The 24417-nt window shown below is 42.1% G+C and overlaps 1 protein-coding gene across 2 annotated transcripts; it reads right to left on the reverse strand.

The window, feature by feature from the left end:
• Window positions 1–1503: 1503 nt before the first annotated feature.
• Window positions 1504–14044, reverse strand: LOC107310176 (epidermal retinol dehydrogenase 2-like). Of its 2 annotated transcripts, none has more exons than XM_015855592.2 (7): window positions 13801–14044; window positions 11140–11483; window positions 5649–5780; window positions 4590–4689; window positions 3407–3551; window positions 2721–2846; window positions 1504–2395 (listed from the first exon to the last, which is right to left on the reverse strand). In XM_015855592.2, the coding sequence occupies exons 2-7, from the start codon at window positions 11458–11460 to the stop codon at window positions 2302–2304; spliced, it is 918 nt and encodes a 305-aa protein (XP_015711078.1). In that variant the 5' UTR covers window positions 11461–11483; window positions 13801–14044; the 3' UTR covers window positions 1504–2301. The 2 variants fall into 2 exon arrangements, with proteins under 2 accessions (XP_015711078.1, XP_015711077.1); XM_015855591.2 differs by having other exon boundaries at window positions 13769–13950.
• Between the last annotated feature and the right edge of the window lie 10373 nt (window positions 14045–24417).

The following is a 24417-nucleotide window of genomic DNA, read 5'->3' on the forward strand; positions in this document are numbered from 1 at the left end:
GCAGATGAAGTAGTTTCATTTCTGGACATGAATCTTGCTTATGTGATCGATACAATTTTTACTACTGCCTCAGCTTTGCGCCAGATGGCTCTTCCCTTCACAATTTTTAAATGGCTACAGCAGACTTTTCTTAATGGCATCCAATGAGAAGACAAGAAGCAATGGACACGAACTGGAAAACAAACAAATCAACCAACCCCAAACATTCCACATTAGCATTTTTTTGTTTTAAACTGTATGTAGTCACACACTGGTACAGGCCGTCCCACAGTGCTTATGAAGTCTATTGGAGTATGGAGACAGTACTGACTGACCTTGCTCTGAGTACTGCTACCTCAGTATTGCAAACTCAGTGATTCTGCATGATCCCTATGGAGACGTATTTCTCCAGCACATTCCCAGGGAAGATCCTCCACATCAAGAGGGAAAATGCACCCTGTTAACATAAGGAGGTGAGGAGCCTGCAAGACGTGCATACACCATGTGGTTAAACTAGTGATTGACTTTATTGCTAGCAAACAGTGCTGTGTACATATGACAGAATTTATAGGCATATATTTTCTCATTAACAACTTACTTCCTGAGTTGTGCTGCAAAGCGAGCAGTATCCCTGAAACAGAACTGCAGGTCTGAGAGATCAGCCCTGAATTCTACCTCCCAGCAATCCATCCTAACTGTAAAGCTACTCCTGACATTCTTGTTTGACCCAGTGTTTCTTGCTCATCATTAGCAAAACAGTTCAACTTCTTCTCAATCAGTCAAAACATCATTAATTGTATAGGCATGGAAAATGATGCTAGTTTCTAGGCCATCATGGAAAAACAATTTATTCTATTTTTGTTCTTTTGAATCTCATAATCATAGAACTGTAGGGGTTGGAAGGGACCTCTAGAGACCATCGAGTCCAACCCTGATCACCCTTTTCTCCATGCTGTCTGTAATTAATTTCACGCTAAAGCATGTTATAGTCTTAGTTTGTAGGCACTGCTAATTGCCAGTGGAGTACTGTGACATGAGTCTTTGTCTTTTTAGTCTGACTTTTAGTCTGGGGAAAAGGAGGCTGAGGGGAGACCTTATTGCCCTCTTCCAGTTCCTGAAAGGTTCTTACAGTGAGAGTGGGGCAGGTCTCTTCTCACTAGTGACAAGTGACAGGACAAGGGGAAATGGCCTCAAGTTGCACCAGGGCAAGTTTAGGTTGGATATTAGGAAGAACTTCTTTACAGAAAGGGTAGTTAAGTACTGGAATAGGCTCCCCAGGGAGGTGGTTGAATCGCCATCCCTGGATGTGTTTAAGAGCTGTGTGGATGTGGTGCTCAGGGATATGATTTAGTGTAGGGTTTTTAGAGTTAAGGTACTATGGTTAGGCTGCAGTTGGACTTGATGATCTTCAAGATCTTTTCCAACCTGGGTAATTCTATGATTCTATGAGAGACTGGTTTAACCAGCATATATATGTAAATAGCATAATATATCATCTTCCTTTTTCTTGTTTTGGATTTAATGAAAGACAAACAAGGGGAGGGGGGGCTCTAAGTGGTCATCGACAAGGTCTCCTCAGCATACCTGAGGACAGTCCTAAGAGTAAACACAAATAAAACAAGTCTCTGTAGATGGAAGACAGCCTGCTGCCCTGTTCAGGAGCAAAACATTGTGCAGTTACTCAAGCTATAGTTCTATTTATACCATTCACACAGCAACATTCCTTTCTGAAACAGTCCCAGGAGAAACCCCAGTTACACCACATAATAAATTTGGTTTTAGTAGCAAAGGTATTTCTATTGTCTTACTTGGCACGATGTTTGACAGCCCATGTCAACTGGTAGCATTATGCTTTGTAACTACAGACTCTGCGAAGGACATGAAAAGTTAAAATTGTTCCTAAAATATTGCACTCATGAGATACAAAGATTTCCATTGCAAAGTTGTGGGCATAGTATTAGCTTTTAAAATAAATTAGACAAGAAGTCAATTAGCAGCACAAATATCATTTACATTCTTTTGTTCCCCAAGAGATCCATAGTCACACCTGTGAGTCCTGAGATCATCTCATTATATTGCCAAAGGAATGCATTTCAATATCCCTGCTTTCAGAACAAGGGGAGAAGAAAACAGTTTGTTGAACAAAAAAAAAAAAAAAAGCTTACGTAAAAGCAGTTGATTAAGATCCAATTAAAAATTAATTTCCTTAAAAACATTAAGCAGAAGTGAGGCACCTTCAGTTCGCAGCTGCTGGAGAAGCAGACCTTTCCCACCACCACCGTTAACAAGGTCTGCTTTGCAGTTGCTGAGTTTGTGCAATTTTCAGTCCTTCTTCACTCGACCTCTGAAGCTATCCATGAAATGGAGGGCTCCAACAAAGTCCACAAGGAGAACGCCCACTTTCACTGGTAGGATACTGCAATGTAGAAGAAACAGATCTCAGAAGATTTTTGTAGTTTATACAGAAATCAAATCATTTCACATGGCTATTACTTGCAAGGAAATTATAATCTCCCAACAGCACTCACAAAGTACTGGTTACACTCATTTTGCTGCCTCAGTTGCTACCTTAGGTGAGTTCACCAGCCTGGCTTGCAAGAGCCAGATGTACCCTAATGCAGGGGGGGCAAAGATTCCAGTGGTGCATTTCCTGAGGAGCAGGCCCAGTTTCTACAGCCCACAGTAACACTGCAGCTTAGGGAGAAAAAAGAGCGAGGTAAAGAAGGAAGGAGACAACTTACTTTTTCAAAGCAAAGAAGAAATACAAAATGCGTGGTAGTAACAAAATGGCTTGGTCTCGTCGAATAGCAGTCATTATCTTTTCAGCCACATAATCTGGGTCTAAAATGGGGAGAAGAAATGGCCACCTAGAAATAAAGATGTTTATTTTAATACAAATTCCTTTAGATTCACATTTTATTCAAGCAGATACTAATTTTTGAAGATAATTAAAAGAGAAATACCATAAATCACATGAACCAGCAAACCTTTGTTATGTTAGCCTAAAGAAAGGAAGGAGTTGTTATTTTTCCTCTGTGTGATCCCTCACAAGACAGATCCACATATTGACACACCAGGCTTTTACTCCGCTCCTGAGTTTCGTAATTATAGAAGTGCACTGAGCAAAGCTATGCCAGTGACTTCAGGAGGTGAATGAAGGAAACCAGATGGGACAACTGGAGCATTTGACTTCCACAGAGGACTGGAACAGGGGAAAGGACAGGAATTACATTTCATGCTTCAGCTTAAATGAATACTGAAATACTGAAGGCTTTGCCACGTACAATGCCTGGTGACTGGATGGCATATCATCCACGTGAGGCCCTAAAACATAATGCAAGCAGGGCAAAGTCTAGCTTGTAAGTGTCATAAAAGAAACGAGACCACGTGTTCAAATTGCATAACAACATCACAGAAGCTTACTCACTTGGTGCTGCAGCCATCAAACATCCCCGTGTTTATGAAGTAAGGACACACAGTTGTGGTTTTAACACCAGTCTTTCCCAGAGCTCTCATCTCTAAACTAATAGACTCTGCAAAACCAACGGCTGCAAATTTACTGGCACAGTAATCTGTAAAACAAATAGAATAGCAATTGCAGTTAAACATTTTAATTTACTAAACCTTGCTTAATAAAAGAGTCCCAGTTTTTGACAGAGAACAGGGACAATGGCTATGCTTGAGGAGACAAACAGCAGCACTACAGAATGGTATACACACAATATACATGCAGTACCCAGGAAATTACTGTCCTGTAATAAAACTCTTTACAACAAAAGTAAGAAGCCATTTCATAGGCCACTAATAAAACTTGCTTTTGATGCGACTCATTCTTTCACTTTTCCTCTTCTAAATGAGCTGTTGGTGTTACACTGGCAGCAAGAGGGTTCCTCATCACATCTCTGCTATAACCTCCCTGGTCGCTAATCTGCTAACAGCAGATGATAAAGACTGGCATGAAAAGGTAATTTCATCAAATCCATGTATTAGTTTCTTAAGCCTCAAACTTAGGATTTCAAGACCCTCTAAAGTGTTTTCAGCTTGCAGTTCTTTTTGTTTTCATTATCACTATCTCGAAGCTAGACTTCTTGTACTGTTATGCCACTTATTTCAATTTTCTCCCCCTTGTTTGCATGCACTTTGCAGGAATTCCATCTGAGTTTGCTGTAATCTCAGCACTGAGAGGCTTCTCCTGAATGAATGGCAAAGAGAATACAAAATGAGATACTGTCTATCTACCACAGCACCACGTTGGATTTTAGTGACAGTTAGGGAAGTCCATACAGGATGCTGCATAGCTTGAGAATGTATCTGCAAGGAAAGTTGCCTCAAAGCCACCGAATGTCTGTAGGTCAACTTTAATAGTACAGAAGTTCTCCGTTTCTTAAGTTCCATGTGAAGCTCCTGGATCCTCTTATTGCCTTGCCAGAAAAGCCTGTTTCACAGCACTGCTGAGCATCTGGAAAGCTTTTTGAACAAAATGTCTATTTAAGGTCAACTGGTTTGAAGTTATCGCCATTTGCTTTACTTGTATATAACGGAGCGTAGATTGCTGAGTTTAAATCAAGCTAATTGATTTAACTAAACAAACATCAGCTTTAATACCCTACCTGCAAGACGATTGACTCCAATCAGTCCTGCTGAGCTTGCAATGCTAACCAAGTGTCCATGGTTAGAGGCTATCATTGCTGGAAGGAAGGCTTTATAAGTCTGCAATGTAAGTCAGAGTTGCAATGAAACATTTCAGTAAGTGAAGTACTTGCTATAATATTCCAAAGGCGTTATTTGTAGAAAAATTCTGCCTGCATTTTAAGTGAGAACTTCCCAACTATTATACAAGAGAGGAGAAAAAAAGTAGTTTGTTGTTTGAACACTGAACTAATCCAGGATGCTCCATGTTCCCATCAGTACCATTTTCTCAGCACTACAGGCAGATTCCAAGTTACTCAAAGCAGAAAGCACAGCTTCAGCAAGCTGTTCAGCTGCTGTCACCGAAATGGAAACTGAAGACTTACTACAAGTTTAGTAAGATGGCAAAACTTGGAATTTCACATCTTCCTTCTATCTAAGTTTACTTAATGTTTGTGGTTAAATTTATTTATGAAGAAACTGAAGCATGTTCTAATATCTCATTGATAATTCTCTATGGTAAGAACACAGCAGAGATGGCCCTTCTCCCCTGAAAGGAGGAAAAGCACGTTAAGTTACTCTTTTTGGACAGCCCCACTTACTTAGCAGTATAAGAACATGGTCTGGACATGTGGTACTCCTTACTATAACTATCATAACCACAAAGTAACTAAAACAATAACAATTCAACACTTCTGTTGCTAGAGCAGCAACTTCTAAGCTAGACCTGTTTCACATCAATGAATATGGAGGGATATGGCATCTGACTAGCTTAAGAATTTAGCAGAATGACAAACTTCAGTTCTTAGAAGCATTTCTAAATGCTAAGCAGTTTTGCTTCCATTTACCTACCTAGAAGTTCCTAAAGGATCCATTCTTCACCCTTTTTTAATTTCACATACTCCAAGACATAGAAAATAAGTTCTCATATCATTTCTGACTCAACTTCTCCATATTTTACTCAATTCCAAATGGCAAAAATAAAGACTGAAAACGTGTTAGAAGGATGTTTCTGTATGTATATACAAGGACAACATTACCCAAAAGTGTGCCATTGTGTTCACTTCCATAGTTTTTTCCACAAGCGAATCTGGAGATTCAATAAAGCTCCTTCCTGTTACAATACCAGCGTTGTTGACCAGGATGCTGACATCGCCAACTTCTTTTTTAACCTGCAACAACAAACCTTGAGATTATTCTGCAATAAATAGAAAACATGCTTTCCAAATTTTATACTTAAGAATATAAGAAACATAGTCAACATATAAGAAACAAGTGTCGCACATCTCAACCAGAACACGTTGTGCTTGTTACAGATACCAATATTACAGGTTCTTGCACTTTCTCACTTGATGCCTATTTAGGTCTGAGCTCACCCATGGACTTTGGAGCCCAGCAGCTCACAGCTCCTAGGAGGTGCCTGCTTTCAGAGAACTATGGTTCTTACTATGACTGTTCCAGATAAATCCCTACTGCAGAGACCTTTACTAATGTAAGTACTTTCCTATATTAACTCCATCACAAAACCAATGGGCAATTCTGTATTTAGCACCATTTCTATGCTGTGCTGAAATGCACAGTATATAAACCCTCATGCCAAGTAAATGGAACCAGGTACACCTAAATCTACATGAGGGCCATGATAGCTAAACTTTCACTTGTGAGGTTATTCGCTCTATACTCAACCCTCTTACATATTCCAGTTACTTGTATTCAGAAGCACTGCTGCCATACAGCTTCAGATTGATGGTAGCTTTTATACTACTGGTCTTCTAACGAAGAGAAGGAAAAGGGTGTTACCTGCTGGTAACATAAGCTGCCTTTGTCCAAACAATCCAGTAATCTATCTACCATTGCACAGGACAGCAGCAACTTAAAAGCATCATGGTATTTCAGATATTTCAAGACTCTTTGTGCTGTTCTCCACAGGCTCCATTTCTTCTGACTGCCACCATTATGCACCTGTATGTATTTCACTGCAGCTTCTCCCTAGCAGTACACCTCCACTTGTACGTCACAAGAGCTTTCCTGTTAAACCAAACCTCCCTGCACCCTTCCTGAAGAGCACAGTTCTCTGCCTCAGCACCTTAAAATGAGCAAACAATCACTTTTCATTAGAAATATTCCATATGTGCATACGCAGTGAGCAAGACAGCTTATAAAATCATTTTCCATCTTACAGCCATTTCCTTTATTCTTGACTGCCTCAAGCAGCTTCACGGATCAGGAATTTAACAGTTTCTCTTACCAGATGAAGGTGTTTATTTATTTTGTATATCTACAGTTCAGGTAGGGGAGTGAAAAACACATAAAAACACATGCTTTCACAGAATGCAAAAGAACCTCAGGAGCCTTCTGGGGCAGCAGACGACAAGCAATTTGTTTCTAGTATATTTGCTTTGATTGTAACAGTGAGCCAGAAACCTTTTGAAATGGTTCCAGAAAATTAGTTGGCTAAAAAATAATTTAGCTCAGTAAGTGGAAGCATAGTTCTCATTTTAGCTCCACAATGGTAATAGACTAAACTGACAGTACAGCTACAGGCCAGCTGATATCATCAAGATATCGTACCAGTTTTCATGAAAGGAGAATTAAAGTATTTAGTGCGGTATTTCAAGTATAGGTCTTTCATCTCCGCTATCCAGGAAACAGGAGACAAGTTCCCTATTTTTGTTTAATTTGTTGCTTCCAGATCAAGTGCTAAAACACTGCTGGTGAGTAGCTTAGGGAAAGCACCTTCTTATGTCCCCCGGCCATCTAATTCTAGATCACAGGAAAGTCATTTCTCAGTGAGATGTCCTATGCAACTGAACAGAGCATGAGGAGGCCACACTGAATAGCTTGTGTAAGAGCAAGTTCTTCCTTTATTCCTGTTTAAGGACAGCCAAGCTTTCCAAAATACATTTGCACTTTGGATAGCAAAGCAGATATTCAAAGTGGACTTGAGTGCCTTGGTGCAACCCATACACTTCAGCTGTACAACACCTCTGGTCATGCTGCATCACAGAATCACAGAATGACCCGGGTTGGAAGAGACCTCAAGGATCATGTAGTTCCAACCCCCCTGCCTGGCAGGGCCACCAAACATACACATTTACTAGATCAGGTTGCCCAGGGCCCCGTACAACCTGCCTTGAACACCTTCAAGGACGGGGCATCCACAACCTCCCTGGGCAGCCTGTTCCAGGCCTAACCATCTCCTAGTTGAAGAACTTTCCCCTTAACATCCAACCTAAAATCTTCCCTCTTTCGCCTTAAACCATTTCCCTGTGTTCCTGCTTATTGTCAGCCCTTTTGAAGAGTTTACTCCCCTCCTGGGAGTAAGTTCCCTTCAGGTACTGAAAGGCTGCAATGAGGTCACCCCGCAACCTTCTCTTTCTCTAGGCTGAACAAGCCCAACTCCCTCAGCCTGTCCTCATAGGGGAGGTGCTCCAGCCCCCTGATCATCTTTGTGGCCCTCCTCTTGGACCCCTTCCAAAAATCTCTATGTCTTTCTGATAACTAGATGCAGCAGCTCCTTGTTTCACACACCTGGCTGTTCCTAGTTCCCTCCTCACAGCTACCCTATGTAAGACAGAGAGCCAAGACATTCAGACCAGGCTTCCACATTCTGTTCTCAGAACAGAACGCCTTTACTGAGTATTCTAATGGCGCAGGGAATGTCATCTTTCCAGATTTATAAGCCTCTCCACTATGCAGAGCAGGAAAGGATGCTCCAGGTGTTTGTTTTATTCTTAGGTAAGCTGAGCATTATGCAAACAGCTGACTTAGTTAAACATCTTTTTCAAGCACGAGCACCATTTCCTGTTTGTTGCTGCACTTCAACTATATATAGAAGTTTGGCCGTAGTTCCATGTATCACAGAGAGCATCCCAAAGTGCCAGTTTTCCATGGACAAAGACCATTTCCCATAACTTCCTACAAGGTGGGGAGGGCAGCACTAGATGTGTATTTGGCAACATAAAATACCACTGAGAAACACACTTCTGCTGCACAAGGGAGCAAAATAGAAGGTTCATACAGAAGTAGAAACTGTCTGCAAACTCTCACGTTGGCAAGCGATCAGTAACAACAAAAAACAAAACAGAACATAAGCAAAGCAGTAACATGCAAGAGGATCTCGAAGCAGGTGTGAGCCCATATGCAATTTGTAATATGACAATGAGGAAAAGGCTGTTTCCTTCCAAATAGGAGACCCGTAAAAGTTACTTCTCTCTTTCAAAGCCCCAGATGCCCAATGTTAAGCTAAACTCTAAGTAAGGGAGTTGAGTCAGAGAAGGCCACATTCCTTTTGAGGGGTGGTGGTGCAATGGGGACACTTTGAACACAACTTAAGCCGTAGCTCTCAGCAGCCTGTTGGTACAGGAAATCCATAAGGACTCCACACACCCAGCATTTTTTGTTTTTCTTCCTACTGAAATGCTTTTTGATTCCTCTGTGGCTGATGAAGTACCCAAAGCAGGTAGTTAAGGATCACTTGCATTTCCATTTTGACACCGAGAGTACAGAAAATATACTGTGCAAAACAACGTTCCATACTGACTGCATGAATTTAGTTCAGTATTGTCTCGCACCACTCCAAGTTACTGCGTGTGTAGCTGAACCACAGGAATAAAAAGAAACCTTGGAACAGTTCTACCTCAAGTTGCAAAGACTGAGGCAGCACACTATGCCAGGACCTACTACACAGTACAAAATAGCAGCACCAAGCACCGATTAATACTAAGGTCTTGCTGCTAATAAGAACACTTTCAGTGTGGGTCTACATCAGCTGCCAGGAGGACATGCTGTATCTAAAATAACAGCAGTGATAGTCTGTTTTCTTCTCTGTGGCTCAGCTGTTAGTGAACTTCTGACAGGATCACAGGATGACACGGGTTGGAAGGGACCTCAAGGATCATGTCATTCCAACCCCCCTGCCTGGCAGGGCCACCAAACATACACATTTATTAGATCAGGTTGCCCAGGGCCCCGTCCAACCTGGCCTTGAACACCTCCAAGGACGGGGCATCCACAACCTCCCTGGGCAGCCTGTTCCAGGGCCTAACCACNCTCTATGTCTTTCCTGATAACTAGATGCAGCAGCTCCTTGTTCACACACCTGGCTGTTCTAGTTCCCTCCTCACAGCTACCCTATGTAAGACAGAGAGCCAAGACATTCAGACCAGGCTTCCACATTCTGTTCTCAGAACAGAACGCCTTTACTGAGTATTCTAATGGCGCAGGGAATGTCATCTTTCCAGATTTATAAGCCTCTCCACTATGCAGAGCAGGAAAGGATGCTCCAGGTGTTTGTTTTATTCTTAGGTAAGCTCCAAGGACGGGGCATCCACAACCTCCCTGGGCAGCCTGTTCCAGGGCCTCACCACTCTCCTAGTGAACAACTTCCCCCTAACATCCAACCTAAATCTTCCCTCAAGATACTGTAAAGTGAGGAGTACTGAAATCTTCCCTCAGGATACTGTAAAGTGAGGAGTCCTGCAATGCATGGTTACAAGACCCTCCCGCCCTTACCACCTTCCTCACTCCCATCTCCCCCTGCTTTCATCATCCTTAACCTATACTACACCAATAGCCACATCCTCTATGCTTGTCCAGGAAGGTTCATCTGCTGCTTTTCTCCATGGTACTGAAGTGTCAGCCCTCAGGTCCTTCAAACTGAAGGTTGGGTCCCATCTTCATTTCAGTGCCCTTCACACCACAATACTTTCCCTATCTTCCCCAAATCAACCTCTGAAAAGCTCCAAGCCATATGCAGGCTTCACTCAGAGTTTGTTCTACTGTCATTTCCACAGATAGAAAAAACAAAGAAGGCTGGAGCTTCTTAAGCAGGACAAATTAGGAGCGTTACTTCAGCCAACAGGCAGCTGAACTTCTTTTTTCTTGTTAAGAATTCATCCTCAAGCAAACACCGGCTGTGGAAATTTTCTAGTCCAACACTTAAGTTTAGCAACACCTTAAGCAAATGAAAGCAGGTTGTTATAATGGAAATTGTTAGGCAACTTTAGCTTTGGGCACCTCAGCTAGTCCTGCCCAAGATATCTAACACATGATATATTTACAAAGCTCTTTAGAAAGATGCAAACTAATGAAGCCTTCAAGTTATATTTATTAATTCTGTTCATGTGCGCTTGTGAAAGTCTATTCACAGCCAGGGAACTAGTCTAAACTGACCTAAGTCATTAATCCTTCTCACAAGGTATAATCATCAGGGTTTACTTTTTTTTGGTAAAGTGCTTCCAGAACTTGAAATGCTGCTTTAATTTCAATAAGCTCTAAGTGTACTTCACCAACAGGTGCTGTACAAACGTGAAGCCGCTCAGCTGAGATTTGTCACTGAAAGAGAACCAGCTCTTTTTATTTGTAAAGGACAAAGGTACAAAAGCCAACTCTAAACATCGCTACTCTTAAAAACAGGTAGTATATGCAACAAGTCAAATGAAATCTTTTCTTGACCTGACACGGATAAAGCGAATCATAACATCCCCAACACCTCAGAATGGTGTCAAAGCCACAAGTGCGATACTTTACCTGATCTGCTACTCTGTAGACTTCCTGCCTTTTGCTGCAGTCACAGATGTAAGAATGTATTCTTACTGCTCCATTTTCTTTGGCCAGTCTAAGTGTCTCCTGGAGTCCATCTTGGTTAATGTCCCAAAGAACCAGCGTGGCTCCAAGTTTGGCAAATTTTAAGGATAAGAGTCTTCCGATTCCACTCCCTGCTCCCGTTATTAATACTGTTTCACCACTCACATTCTTCTTACGTTTAGGCACAAACAAAAACACCAGTGATTCCAGCATGTAATATGTTGAAAGTCCAATGACTTTGAGCAGTTCCAGGAAGAAGTTCATCTTGAGGCTATTTTTTCTGATATCTGATTGAAGAGAATGCAAACATTAACATTTCCAAACAGAAAAGCATTTTCCAATCTATTCTAAGTGTTTTGAACACAGAAGCAGCTTAGAGAATACGTGGGCTTACATCTGCATGTCTGACTCACCTACTCTGTTTCTATATCGCCTCGAGGGCGTTCCTATTCTCTTCCAGAAATACAAGAAGAGATTTGTCGTTTGGGAGAGGGAAGAAATACTTGCTTTGGATATTCTCCACCCCTCACAACACGGCTTTCCACTGCCACTCCAACAGAATACAGACACCTTAAGAAAGGCAACATTTGCCCTTTCAACATCTGGATCAATATTCACTGGAACAGGCTGCCCAGGGAGGTGGTGGAGTCTCCTTCTCTGGAGATATTCAAGACCTGACTGGACACCTACCTGTGCGACCTGGTGTATGGAACCTGCTTTGGCAGGGGGGTTGGACTCGATGCTCTCTAGAGGTCCTTTCCAACCCCTACAATTCTGTGATTCTGTGATCTGAAGCCAAAATGTATGGCAATTACAAATCAACACTTACGGCTTGAGCACTTCAGTTCTCAAGCTGCCACTTTAGGTCAGGAAGTATTTTTCTTTTAGGCCCATGGCTGTTTGTGCTTGCAGGCACTCCTTACTGTCAAGAAGCTATGTGCAGAAGGTGGCACAGTCTCAAATCCATTGAAAAACTATATCAGTATAGGAAGCTTCAGCATATGGTAGATTTAAGCCTTCAGTAAGTTACTATCACTACAAGCCTTTCAATTACTAGTACTACCACTTCAGTTCAGCTTCAAGAGCAGGCTCTACTTAGAGCATTCACTTAGGAATGACTTTCTTCTCCTCACCTCTTTGTATTAAGCAAGATGTCACAGGCTTGAATCACAAGTATGTGTTTAGCTACAGTCTATACTTATCACAGTAACTCTGAGCAGGCATTTAAGTCCATCCCCCAGCATATGAATGCTATGCAAGAAGCATGCCCTTGATCAAAGCAAGTTTTTATCTTTAACTTAATTACAGTACAAAAGATTAATACTGTCCTTTGGAGCTAAAGGCACAGCTTACCAGTGCTTACACTTCAACTTTTAGCACTACATGCCTGATTCAATCACTTCATCAATGCTGGTATCTAGGTATATAGCCACGTTTGACAATTGCTTAAAGATAAGTTACTTATATCTCTGCAGCTCTGAGCAAAGTTCACAAAGTGTAGCATTTTGATTTACATGCTGCCAGGAGCATCAAGTTTTGGTACATGGCAAACAGCTCAATGCCTACCTACTTAGAAGGGGGAAGTAACATACTTTATTTGCATGAAAGAAGATTAGTATCTCCAGAGGAAATATGAGAGTTACAGAGAACTGCAACAGAGTCTTTAATCCCTACAGAAAACACAAGAGAGGTAACAGCCCTCAGAGTATAATACACTATGTTTGATCTAAAACCAGTTCCAAGTGTGTCAGCAATTTAGTAAGCAATAGAATCAAGTTCCAGGCTTATACAGGGCAGAGACACACTAGAGCTCAAAGAACTTGTTTTCTTCTGGGGAAGTGGCATTGGTTTAGGCATAGGGGCTGTTCTGCCAACTCGCAACACAGGGCTGATCTGACAGCAGCCACACTAACTAGAAACACACAAGAGGAAATGGATTCACAGGTGAATGAGCCACAGATACCTTTGGCACACATAGAAAAAGCAGACCTCTGCATCTCCTCACCAGTCATTCTGGTGACACACATTGCTTTCAATACCCTCCCCCTCCCGACATCAGGACAAAGGGCTTCTATGCAGTAGCAAAGTTTCAGGAGGTTTCACAACAACTTATCAGTCAGATTGCTTTCCAGCCACAGTTTCCAAAACATACTTATACATGGAGGTGTTGGTGCTGAGCAGCCCCTGCAGACTCCCATTCTATCAGCTGCCCAGGTCCAGCCTGGCCTTGATTGCCTCCAGAGATGGGGCATCACAGCCTGTCTGGGCAGCTGGTCCTCATTGTGTAAAGGATTTCTTCCTACTATCTAAACGAAGTTCCCCGTCTTGTAATTAAAAGCCGTTCCCCCCTGCCCTATCACCGCCAGAGTGTGTGTGCATATATATATATATATATATACGCATATATACACATACGCAATGCTTTCCAGACCCACCCGTCCGTCCTGGCCCCCCTCACCCCGCTGTGTAACGCTAGAATCCAGCCCACAGACGGCTCGGAGCAGCAGGGAGCTGCTCGCCGACCCCTCCCCGCGCTGAATACCATCAGGTTCCCGGCACCCACAGGGCTCACCCGGCAACGTCCCCCCTCAGCACCCCGGGTACCTCTGCTTGCCGGGCTGAAGAACGAAGGTAACTCAACACAGAGGCCGCACCCCGCGGAAGAAGCGCAGCATAGAGAGCGGGGCGGTGGGCCGAGCCCAGCCTTTATGCAGCAGCCCGCCCCGGAGCGGGGCTGACCGGATACCCGGGGGCGGGCCGGAAGGGCCGCGGGTCGGCGGTGGGGGGAGAGGGTCAGGCCGGGTTGGAGCCCATGGGAAGCCGGGCACGGGTGGTCTTTTGTGCTTGCTCTGGAGCTGCCAGGCTGTGTGGGATGTGGGGGAGCTCGCCGGGCGGAGTTTGCATGAGGAAGGGACGTTACACTGTTACACTCCTGTGAAACGCAGAGCACGCAGCTTCCTGAGCCTTCACTTTTTACCTGCTGCGTAAGGCAGTCAGTCCCTTATCAAGCGCTGAGTTCATTGTACAGTGTAATTACTATGCCGTATTTACTATTAATCACAGAATCACAGAATTGTAGGGGTAGGAAGGGACCTCTAGAGATCATCGAGTCCAACCCCCCTGCCAAAGCAGGCTCCCTACACCATGTCACACAGGTAGGCGTCCAGGTGGGTCTTAAATATCTCCAGAGAAGGAGATTCCACCACCTCCCTGGGCAGCCTGTTCCAGTGCTCTGTCACCCTCACTGTAAAGAAGTTCTTCCGCACATTCGTGTGGAACTTCCTATGCTGTAGTTTCATCCCGTTACCCCTAGTCCTGTCCCCACGCACTACTGAAAAGAGACCAGCAATAACACGTTTCTGGGCAACTTTGAAAATCTGAGGTGTGACCCATCATCTCCAAGTAAATGCTCAGAGCTTTGCTTGAAGGACCATTTTCAAGTGGGGATGGAGGCAGTGCTTTGATACACACAGGTATGAGCAGGTTGCTTTGCTTTCCAGCTTGGGAACAAATGGCACCCTATGGTCACAAAGAGACAGGGTTTGAAAGCGGCAGTGCTGTTTAAATGAATACATTTCCTGCTTTCACAACCAACTTGAAGGACTGTTGAAAGGGCTCATGAGTTCTTTCAGGTATGCAGTGCTGGGTCAGGGTACAGGCTCTTGACAATACAGGCAGTGCTGAACCCTCAGGATCAACCCACAGAAGGGAAAGTATCTGCTGAATTAAAATATTCCACTGAGTTAATGTTTTATTGTAATAATAAAGTAAATCCAGGAGGCTGATGATAGCCAAACAGTAACATCGATGAAATTTGGTTTTGGCTGCGACTTTCTTTTGTGGATTGTATTGTTTGCAGTGGTTCGTTTGCAACAAGGAAGTGTGGAAAACCATTCATTTAATTTTCAGAAATGTTTAAATAAAATATGTGCTTCGTAGTAATGCTTGCAAATTAGAAATGTTTAACACTGAGCCCGACCTCATGATACAAGTAGGAAGCTACAAATATGGATCCTTGACGCCTTGACTGGGTTTCATAAAGTAAATAATAAAAGTCACTGAAATGCCTGAATGTCTCCAGATTGCTTATCTACATGATGAAAAGTTACGATTTAGTCTTTAAGAGACTTTCTTCAGGGCTGTCAAACTACTGGTTTCCATGGTTCAGGGTTGGAGCAGACCCAAGTAGAATCTTGATTCAAATCCAGACATGGAACTACTGGAGTGACTTGGTAAGAGCTTTGCCTTGTCTGTACTCTTGCTACGTAAGTGTCCTGCAATTGTCAACTGTTTTCAAGGACTTCTCTTTATTTTGGCCAACATGAATTCCCATAAAGCTCTTGGCATTTTCTGTAGAGTAGATAGTGGTGCTGTTAGAGGAGCCATGTAATCAGGTGCACAATTAATTGTTTTATAAGCCTCATGTGAAGCTGTGATAGTCTTTATTGCATTAATATTGACTTTACCTTTTAATCTTTAATATCAATATGTCACAATAAATGAGGGTTAAGTAAACAGACTAAGGTTTGGCCTAAGCCAGATAAATGCAGCTGCACGGTGACTAGGACACCCAGCCTTGCCTCAGCATTGAACTACAACAACAACCTGCCTTGCTCAAGCCGTGTTCTTTCAAAAGCACTCCTCTTATTGTTTTGTTTTGTAAGAGCACTCAAAATGTGTTAAATGTTTGATGTTAGACCACTGATGATTCCCCACCCACTGCAGCTGTTTAAGTGAAGTAGTGTAATATGCTGATAGCGTGACCTACACCCAGACAAAAATACCTGCGTGTGTCTGCAATGCTGAAGTTCAGCTGCTCACTGTGGATGTAGGTGATTAAATCAGCTCTTGTGAGTAGCTGATGTTTGTGAGTGGTTGAAGTGCTATATGCCCCTCAGTCACAGAAAAGTCTGCCAGTTTCTGTTATGCAATTATGACAATGGCGGTGCAAAGGGCTTCAAACCACATTTCCCACTTTCTCAGAAGAATGCTCCAAATACCTTTCTAAATTCCTTTATCAAATCTGCAGAGCCTTGAATGATGTGGGACAAGAGGGTTTCTCTTGTCCTATGTACGTATCCCACCCTTACTACACATTATATAAATGAGTAACAGTAGCATCACTTCTTTGAAGTGACATTTGCTAAGGCTGCTGTGCTTTACTTAACTTGCCGCTCTGGGGATGAAATTGGCACACTGCAGCCCTCTCTGACTACTCGGGTGTTTGGATTATTGGTGCCAAAGAGGTTATTGCATGCAATTGCTGGGAGTGGCAGCTGAAGGCTCCATTGGGTAAGCAAGCAGCATTGGCTGAGCTTCCTTCTGCCTCCAGAACTGGCTCGCTTTAATTGGAACCGTGAAATGAAAGAAAGAGAAGGTGTGAGTAATTCTGCTGTGTCACAGAAGTATTAATGTGTGAGTTCAAATATTGGTTATGTGTCCAAGTGTTGTAAAGCAGACCCTCATTTAGCACCTTCATGTTTTCTGATCCTTCCACTGGGATTTCAGTTGGTAATACACAAGCTATTGTGTTGATACACAAAGAACAGAGGTACCAGTAGCTTACTGTAGTCAGTAAGCAAAGAAATTGCTGCTGTGTAGTCCTCTGCTCACTGCTTTTTCATATTCCCCTATGTACCTGCATTAGATATTCCCCATAGTACCTCTACTTCTAAGAGAACCTTCCTGCACTTCAAGTGGAAGCATCCCGCAAGGGGCTTCTCTCTCTCCTCTCAGCAAAGAAAGATTCTAAGTGGTTAGTTAGGAAGTCTGGACCAAACATCATCTATAATATACGCTGTAAGAATGGATTTAAAGGGAGATGATGATGATGAGAAAAGAAGAAAAATGGTAATTCATTGTAATCTAATTTTGAGTGGTAAACTGAACGAGGCACCTTTCTACCATCTGGGACTTGGAAAACTTTATTCTTAGTGAAGAGAAGTGCAGCGTTTCTGACATGAAAATACAAGAGGCTCAGCAGGGAAGCAGAATTAGCAAAAGAGATCAGGTCTGCAGTGATGCTGGGAAACGGAGCAGCACTGTTGATGGCCAGCTAACAAGAAGAAAAGTTAGCAAGTTTTTAATTAATTGAGTGTATACGAAAGCAGTGGGTGGGAGAGTGTGTTCTAATAGGGGAATAAGCAGGGACTGGAGGAGAAATTGGAACGGGAACAGCAGGCTATAACCCCTCAGAGAGCTAATTTAAAACTCCACGTATTGTAAGGAAAGCTCCAGGTGAGGCTGTGATGAGATCCTCAGCTGGGCTTTTCTTTCAGGAAGTCAGGGATGTAGGGGCTATGTGTGGAACGAATGGTAGGGGAGAAGAAGGCATGAAGGATGATACAGTCATAATGATTCTATGTGAGACCCAGCCCTTACTCCTCTGCTTTTCTGAATTTTCAAAGCTCTGAAGGCAGCGAGGAGCAGAACTTTTAACGTATTCTAATGCACTCTGTAACAGGTGGCCACTAATTCTCTGAGTGTTCAGTCTCACTTCATATTTGTGCTATTATGAGTCACTCTTAAATAGGTAACTTGCTCTTTTGCCACCCCATCCTTTCATTACTTTGTTTTCTATTGGCTTCGAGGAGAGTTTCTACACAGCTGAGGTGATTACCAAGCATCAGGTTTTCTTTTGGCCTCTCAATAAGAAGTACCCTCTCATTCTCTCAAAGAAATGTGAAAATAAGAACTTGCTTGTGCATCTTGATGGTCAAGTTTGGATTGTGTGTATCCCAGAGGTTGAGATAATGCAGCAAAAGATTGTGAGAGGAGTAAAAGGCACTGCCTTAATTGGTGACCTGTAAACTGAAGAAAAATACTAAGAAGGGAAAAATTGTTCATACTTTAATATTGACTTCTAGGTCCAGAATTTGATACTTAGTCAACAGTTGCAATTATAGTTATAGAATCACAGAATGTTTTGGTTTGGACCTTGAAACCCACCCAGTTCTAACCCTTGTGATGGGCAGGGCTGCCACCTACTAGATCATCCAACCTGACCATGAACACCTCCAGGGATGGGGCATTTGGTGTATTCACATGTATTATACATAAGTTTCATATTTAAAAAATTCACTGTTTTTGCGCTTCATTTCTGGTTTTAGTGCCTATACCCAGTTTTTATTCTTTGCAACTGAATGCCATGTCATTGGACGACAAAGATGCCTGTGGTATCGCAGCAACAAAGAGTGGCATTATATAGAATCTCACATTTGAAAATACGTCTACACCAATGAAGCCTGTGAAGAAATGAAGCTTGTCCAGGAGATCTTTACTGCCCAGTAACCCTACGGAAAATAACTCATGGTTGCTTTGGTAGTCCTTTCTCTGCATTGTATTTTATAATAGAAAACCTTAAAAAAAACAGTGCTAAATGAAAAGATTTTTCCTCTTCTGACTTTGAATAGCCCTGGGAGATTTTGATTTTTGTGATCTGCTTTTCAGCCATCACTTGTCTAAGTGTGAAACCATCACCCACAGAGAATCCTGTTACGTGAGCTCAATAATAGAGGCAGGAATTACTGCCCTTTTTGTTATATTTGAATTCAGGATATGATCTTAGTACGCACTCTAGCATTTTTCATCTATCGGAATATGAATTCCGCTCCTTATATTTTCTAAAATGGCTTCATTTCATATTGCTCATTTAATTTCTGAAATATTTTTCTGCACTAGAGTTGAAATCTATAATGTGTTAATTCCATACCTCAAAGCCAAACTAAACGGCTTTTAAAAAGCTTTACTGTTGCCCACTTAACTTCCTGTAGCTGAAGGATAGTTCCACTAACATTATTTTCCTCACCCTGCTTCCCTTTCCTTGAAAAGTGTGATTGGACAAAACATGACCACTGATTCTGTTTATAGATTCCTTCTAAAATATCAGGATTTTGGATAGTGCTGTTGTGAGCTGAGAAGCGATGGATGTGACAGAGGACCACAGAATCTCTAATGATGTGGATGACACAAATTACAATAAATATGTAGGTTTTCACAAGTGATCATCATCCTCACATTTCAAATGAAACTTCACTTAACAGCTTAGTCCCAGAAACCTCTTTTCAGAAATAGAGCAATTAGCTACTTGATGGATGAGTATTTGTCATTTGATAAAGTGACTGTGAAGAATATTCTTCTTCAAAGCAGCCATTTAAAGAAAGAAGCATGTCCTTCTAAAAAGCTAAGTTACACAGTTGATTTGACATGGCAGATTCTATACCGTCTGCAAATCACTTCTTCATTGAAGACCAGCCATACTGTGTTAGTCAAATATTTAATTAACCTAGTATTTTACTTCTTTGGTAATCTGCAGCATGTACTTTGAAAAATAGCATAAGAACAGGCAAAGCCTATAAGGGATATTTCCCCAGTGCACACAGACACATTCAGTTCAGGGACTTCAGAAGCCACAGCAAATAGTTTTGTACTTAATGGTCCCGGTGGTTAAATGGAAAAAAGTCAGCTGATGGTCTATACTGGTCTCAGAGTTTATCTAATTTACCTCTTTTAAAGGTACGAGAGTATAGAGACATCATATTTATACTGCGGCAACCGAAGGAAGTGACTAATTGTTACAACTGCCACTGAAGCAGCGAGCAATTTAGATTAACATACTTGCTGCATTTCAAACTGCGATCCACAGATGGTGTAACCTGTGGATTATGTGTGACAGAGGTAACTAAAATGGTAAACCTCTTAAATTTGCTGTAGCAAACATAACACATGTACCTTCAGTGGGAAGTCTACAAGCATCTCAGGTAACGTAGGGGGTGGTTTGCACAAGGATATACAGTGAGAATGGTGCACTTACAAAACTTACTCCCCCTCTTTTCTCTGGTGTATATCAGAACCTTCACATTTTACAAAACATACCAACCTACACCGAGCTCCACACAGCCCAGCAGCCCAACCCTTAACTCCCCTCATGGGTGACCGCGGTGACGCGCCCTGCTAATGGCTCTCCCGGTGGCCTCAGGGGCAGACATGGCGCCTTTCAGGCCCGGCGCTGCTGGGAAGTGTAGTGCAAGCAGGGCGCCTGGACATGGCGGCTGGTGGTGCTCACAGTGTCGTGAAACAGCTGTAGTTAAAGCAGGAAGAACAAAGCACAATGAAAACCTGCTTTGCCAACCTGTGTTATGCAGGTCAGGGCTGCAGTACAAGAGAACTTTTTGCTGCGTGGGGCCGAACAGGATTTGGGGAGGAGAAAAGCGGTAGCAGCAACATTTTACTGGCACTGGTCCTTGATTTCTTATCACTGGAACTGGAAAAGGGCCTGAAAGATGCCAGCCCATTTAGTTAAGTTACTGTAACCTGCTGAAAGATTACTGTTAAGTGGGGAACTCCTCTTATAACAAATTATGGGAGCACCTTGCCCACAGGCTGAATTCTTTCTAAACCCATACAATTAAGGACAGACACTACTCTCCACACATCTTGCCAAACATTCAAATGTTGAAATGTCACCACAATTTGCTGGTTGGTTTTGTCCAAGTCTTCATTATTCCCATTTCTGTTCTATTTCCCTTCCATAGCATTGTTTCTGTGTGTAAAAAGCAGTGAATCAAATTTGGGTAGGAGGCGAAGTGCTGCAGAGGAATTCACCCAGTGTTTTCCTTGCTTTGTGCTTTTAGAGAAAACAGACCTGTGTTTCTTCATCTGCCACATATTTATCGCACCATCACGATGTTCATGTGTGATAGGAAAGGAAATCCATTAGGTTTTATTTCATGTTCTCCCCTGAAAACCACCTGTCTGTTTGGCAGTCTTGCTTTTCTGTGTGGAAAACTGAACTGTAAATACTTTGAAACCAGCTCTTGTCTTTTTAAACATTCCTCTGAAGCCTTTAGCACATTCCCTAGTGACATTTATAATACTGAATGTTATTTCCTGATGGCACCATAGTGGAAAAAAGAAATCATGGTTTTCTGAGTGCTGTGACTCAGATGTAGCGGCTGTTTGAAGAGGTGATAGTCATTAGGTGTTGCTAGAAATCAGAAATGACTGTCTTTGAATGGCACGTGCTGGATGGAGGCACTGAAAACAGCAGATGAATCACACTTAGTGAAAATGAAAACAATAAAAGTCAGAGAATGAGGATTATGTTGAAAAATCCAGTTTTGATCTCCTGCCTATATATTTAGACTTATTGTGCTGTTGTGTGAATGGACCATAAGAGGTCTAAACCTGGAAACAGTTGAAGGTCAATGCATTACACAGGCTTCAGATTTCATAATAATATGATTCACAAAACAATCTAATTGTAACGTTTTATTTGTAGTAGCATCGAGCTATTTCCTATGCATTTTAAGCATTATAATTAAATCTCTTATGACTATGAAATCACATGTAGAAAACTGACACACTGAAGGGCATAATGCTACTGGAGCAGCTGAGCCAGAAGTTGTCTATCGTCAATAACTGAACCCATGCTGTATAGTTTTCAGTTCTAATGTCCAGACTGTTAGTTAGTCTTTCCAATGGAGCCATTAATTGCTTATCAGTTCTCAACATTTTATCACTGGTACTTCTTTGTGGAAATTTCCTCTTTACTTTAGTTCTTCAGAATAGTTCACATAGGGAAAATGTAAACTTGTTACACATACTGCCTTTATAGCAAACAAGAATAATGTGCATAAGCTCTTAAACCAGAAAAACAGGGTCAGCAGTGCATTAAAGTTTTATGAGAGATAAACTGCCTTATTTTTTTTCTGAGTGTTATGGCTACACAAAGGAAGAGAGGCTTGCATGAAGAAGGGTGAAGAGGAAGCAGGTGATCTCGTGATTTGAAAAGCTTGACCATTAGCTTTATAATCCCACTGGTTTCACTGCAGAAAAATGTGTTAACACATTGTCAAGATTGCTTTGTAATGTCTCATACTCTTTCAGGATGTGCAGTTAAGAAACACTCTGAGAACCGGAGAGTGAGGAATTAAGGTACTTTCTAATGCAACCTTAGCTCTGCTTCCTGAAACTGGTAATAATCACTTGGAATTATCTGCTGGTATCCAGCTGTGTCCCTTGTGTTAGGTAATGCTAATTTGAGGGGTTGAGGGATTAGTTGAGGCAGCCTGAGAGAGCTGTTATTGGGGAATGAGATGATTCCCTGAGGAATCCAGAATTGCCACAGCCAAGTATTATGCTGTATGTCTGTGGACTCTTGTGGTCTTGTAGGAGCTGCTGTTCTACAGTGAAGAGTGGGTTGTGGGGGTTCCTAGTGGGCCTGTGAAAGCGTAGCTTTATGTAAGAGTAACGTGGCCGAGAGTAAAATATCTGGTTGTAAAATCTAGCAGAGGTAGGGTTACTTCTGGGCACCAGCTTGAATGTTTGAGTGCGCAACCGTGTGGGACACTTTGGTTTGATATTTCTTATGTAAACGTGTGTATAGATGTAGAAATGAGATAGAATCAGACTCAGAGACTTAATTTTAGAACTGAATGCATAAACTTTAAAGTCAAAAGATACGTATGTGAATTAAAGTACAAATCCTCAAAGAGAGCAGAGCTAAGGTGATTTTGGTGAGTATCTTAACAAAGTATTGCCTGACTGCGGAAGTGTGAGTGACACTGAGCACAGTGTATAGTTGGTAAATGATCCTGTCTGATCCTTCCCCTCCCTGTAGGCTTTACTATAGTGGAACTGGGGCAATGGTCATGCTTTGAAATAGCTGTAATATTTTAGGTTCAGTGAGAGAAGTTAAAAAAAACTTGATCTATTTCTGCCAAATCCTGACAGTATACTGGGGATATCCCTTTCCTTTTCACTTGCACATTCACGTTTGTCTGAGATACATTGTGCACAAAGACTGATAGCATTCACAAATAGCTTTCTTTAGTTCCCATTTAACTGTACCCATTTAATATGAATTCCTACTGAATAAGCGTTGAAGTTCTATATCTGTAAAAGCTGGTGCATTCCATCTCTCGTCTTCTGTTGCTGGACACATACCACTGATATCAGTTTGGCTTTGAGTACAGTAGTTACAGGCTACCTGCAGTACCAATGGGTTGTAGCTGGGCCCAGCTGCCCTCAGGTGTTCCTCAGGATCATATATTTTTATGAAGGTGTAATTAGCTTGTTTGCCTTTGAATAGTAAAGGATGAGATTCTTCTTGAGTTAAGCTTATTGCATTTGTACGGAGACATGAATGAAGAAACAGAGATTACATTCCAGTGGTTAAACCACTTCCTCTGTCAGGTTAGATCCGTGCATTGAGTGGAACATGAGCCCAGGCCAGTGACAACTTATTTATGTATGACAGAGGTGTGTTAACAAAGAGACTGTGATCACTATGGTCACCCAAATAGTTTATAACCATGTGGTTTTGAAATGCTCCAGGAAAGAATGAAAGAAAGAAAAAAGGGAGGAGAGGAGAGGAGAGGAGAGGAGAGGAGAGGAGANAACATGAGCCCAGGCCAGTGACAACTTATTTATGTATGACAGAGGTGTGTTAACAAAGAGACTGTGATCACTATGGTCACCCAAATAGTTTATAAACATGTGGATTTGAAATGCTCCAGGAAAGAATGAAAGAAAGAGAGAAGGGAGGAGAGGAGAGGAGAGGAGAGGAGAGGAGAGGAGGGTTCAAGACCTTCTGGAAGGAACAGAGCTGAGCTCTCTGATGGCTTATGAAAGCTCTGTTTGCTCATCTGTGGCAAGGAGGAGGCTTTTTTAAATCTCATGAAAGTGGAATGTGCTCTAGATTTGTCCTTCCCATTCTGAGGGTTAAATTTGCATTTCTCTTACTGTCTTTCCAGCTAACATGCAAATGACTTCCATGTGTCACTTCTTTTTTTTCTTTAAAAATAGTTTGAGTTTCTTCTGAATTATGTTCAGTATTCAGAGTATACCCCAAAAATGTCCCAAAACTCTTGAATGTTGTTTTAATTTCTTCATAGCATAGTTCTTGAGTTAAAAGACCTACTCTGTTCTTTCTTCAGTGTTGAAGAACAGCAGTCTCCCACTATGCAGCCAGTGCCTTAAACCTCAGATACCTTTCTGAGCTTTAGATAGGTTATTTCACATTTCTGTTACATAGACAGACTGGGAGGGAGATGAAGTGGCTTTGTGGAGAGCACAGGGAAAGCCAGTTCTCAGTTTGAATTGAATCCCTAGGGCTGTCGTCTCACAGGCCTTGTTTCTGATCACAGTGAAACACCACCAGTCAGGCCGTCTTTTTGGATGCCCTGCCCATAATCTGTTGGGTGATCTCAGGAATATTTG

The sequence above is a fragment of the Coturnix japonica genome, chromosome 2 (assembly GCF_001577835.2).
Source record: "Coturnix japonica isolate 7356 chromosome 2, Coturnix japonica 2.1, whole genome shotgun sequence".
Taxonomy (NCBI): domain Eukaryota; kingdom Metazoa; phylum Chordata; class Aves; order Galliformes; family Phasianidae; genus Coturnix; species Coturnix japonica.

Bases quoted from the DNA above. Each gene is read 5' to 3' on its own strand.
- LOC107310176 (XM_015855592.2), bottom strand. From the start codon at position 11,460: ATGAACTTCTTCCTGGAACTGCTCAAAGTCATTGGACTTTCAACATAT. The intron at 5,781-11,139 runs GTAAAGTATCGC...TTGTTGTTGCAG, and splicing joins TCTACAGAGTAGCAGATCAG to GTTAAAAAAGAAGTTGGCGA. The intron at 4,690-5,648 runs GTAATGTTGTCC...CTTACATTGCAG, and splicing joins ACACAATGGCACACTTTTGG to ACTTATAAAGCCTTCCTTCC.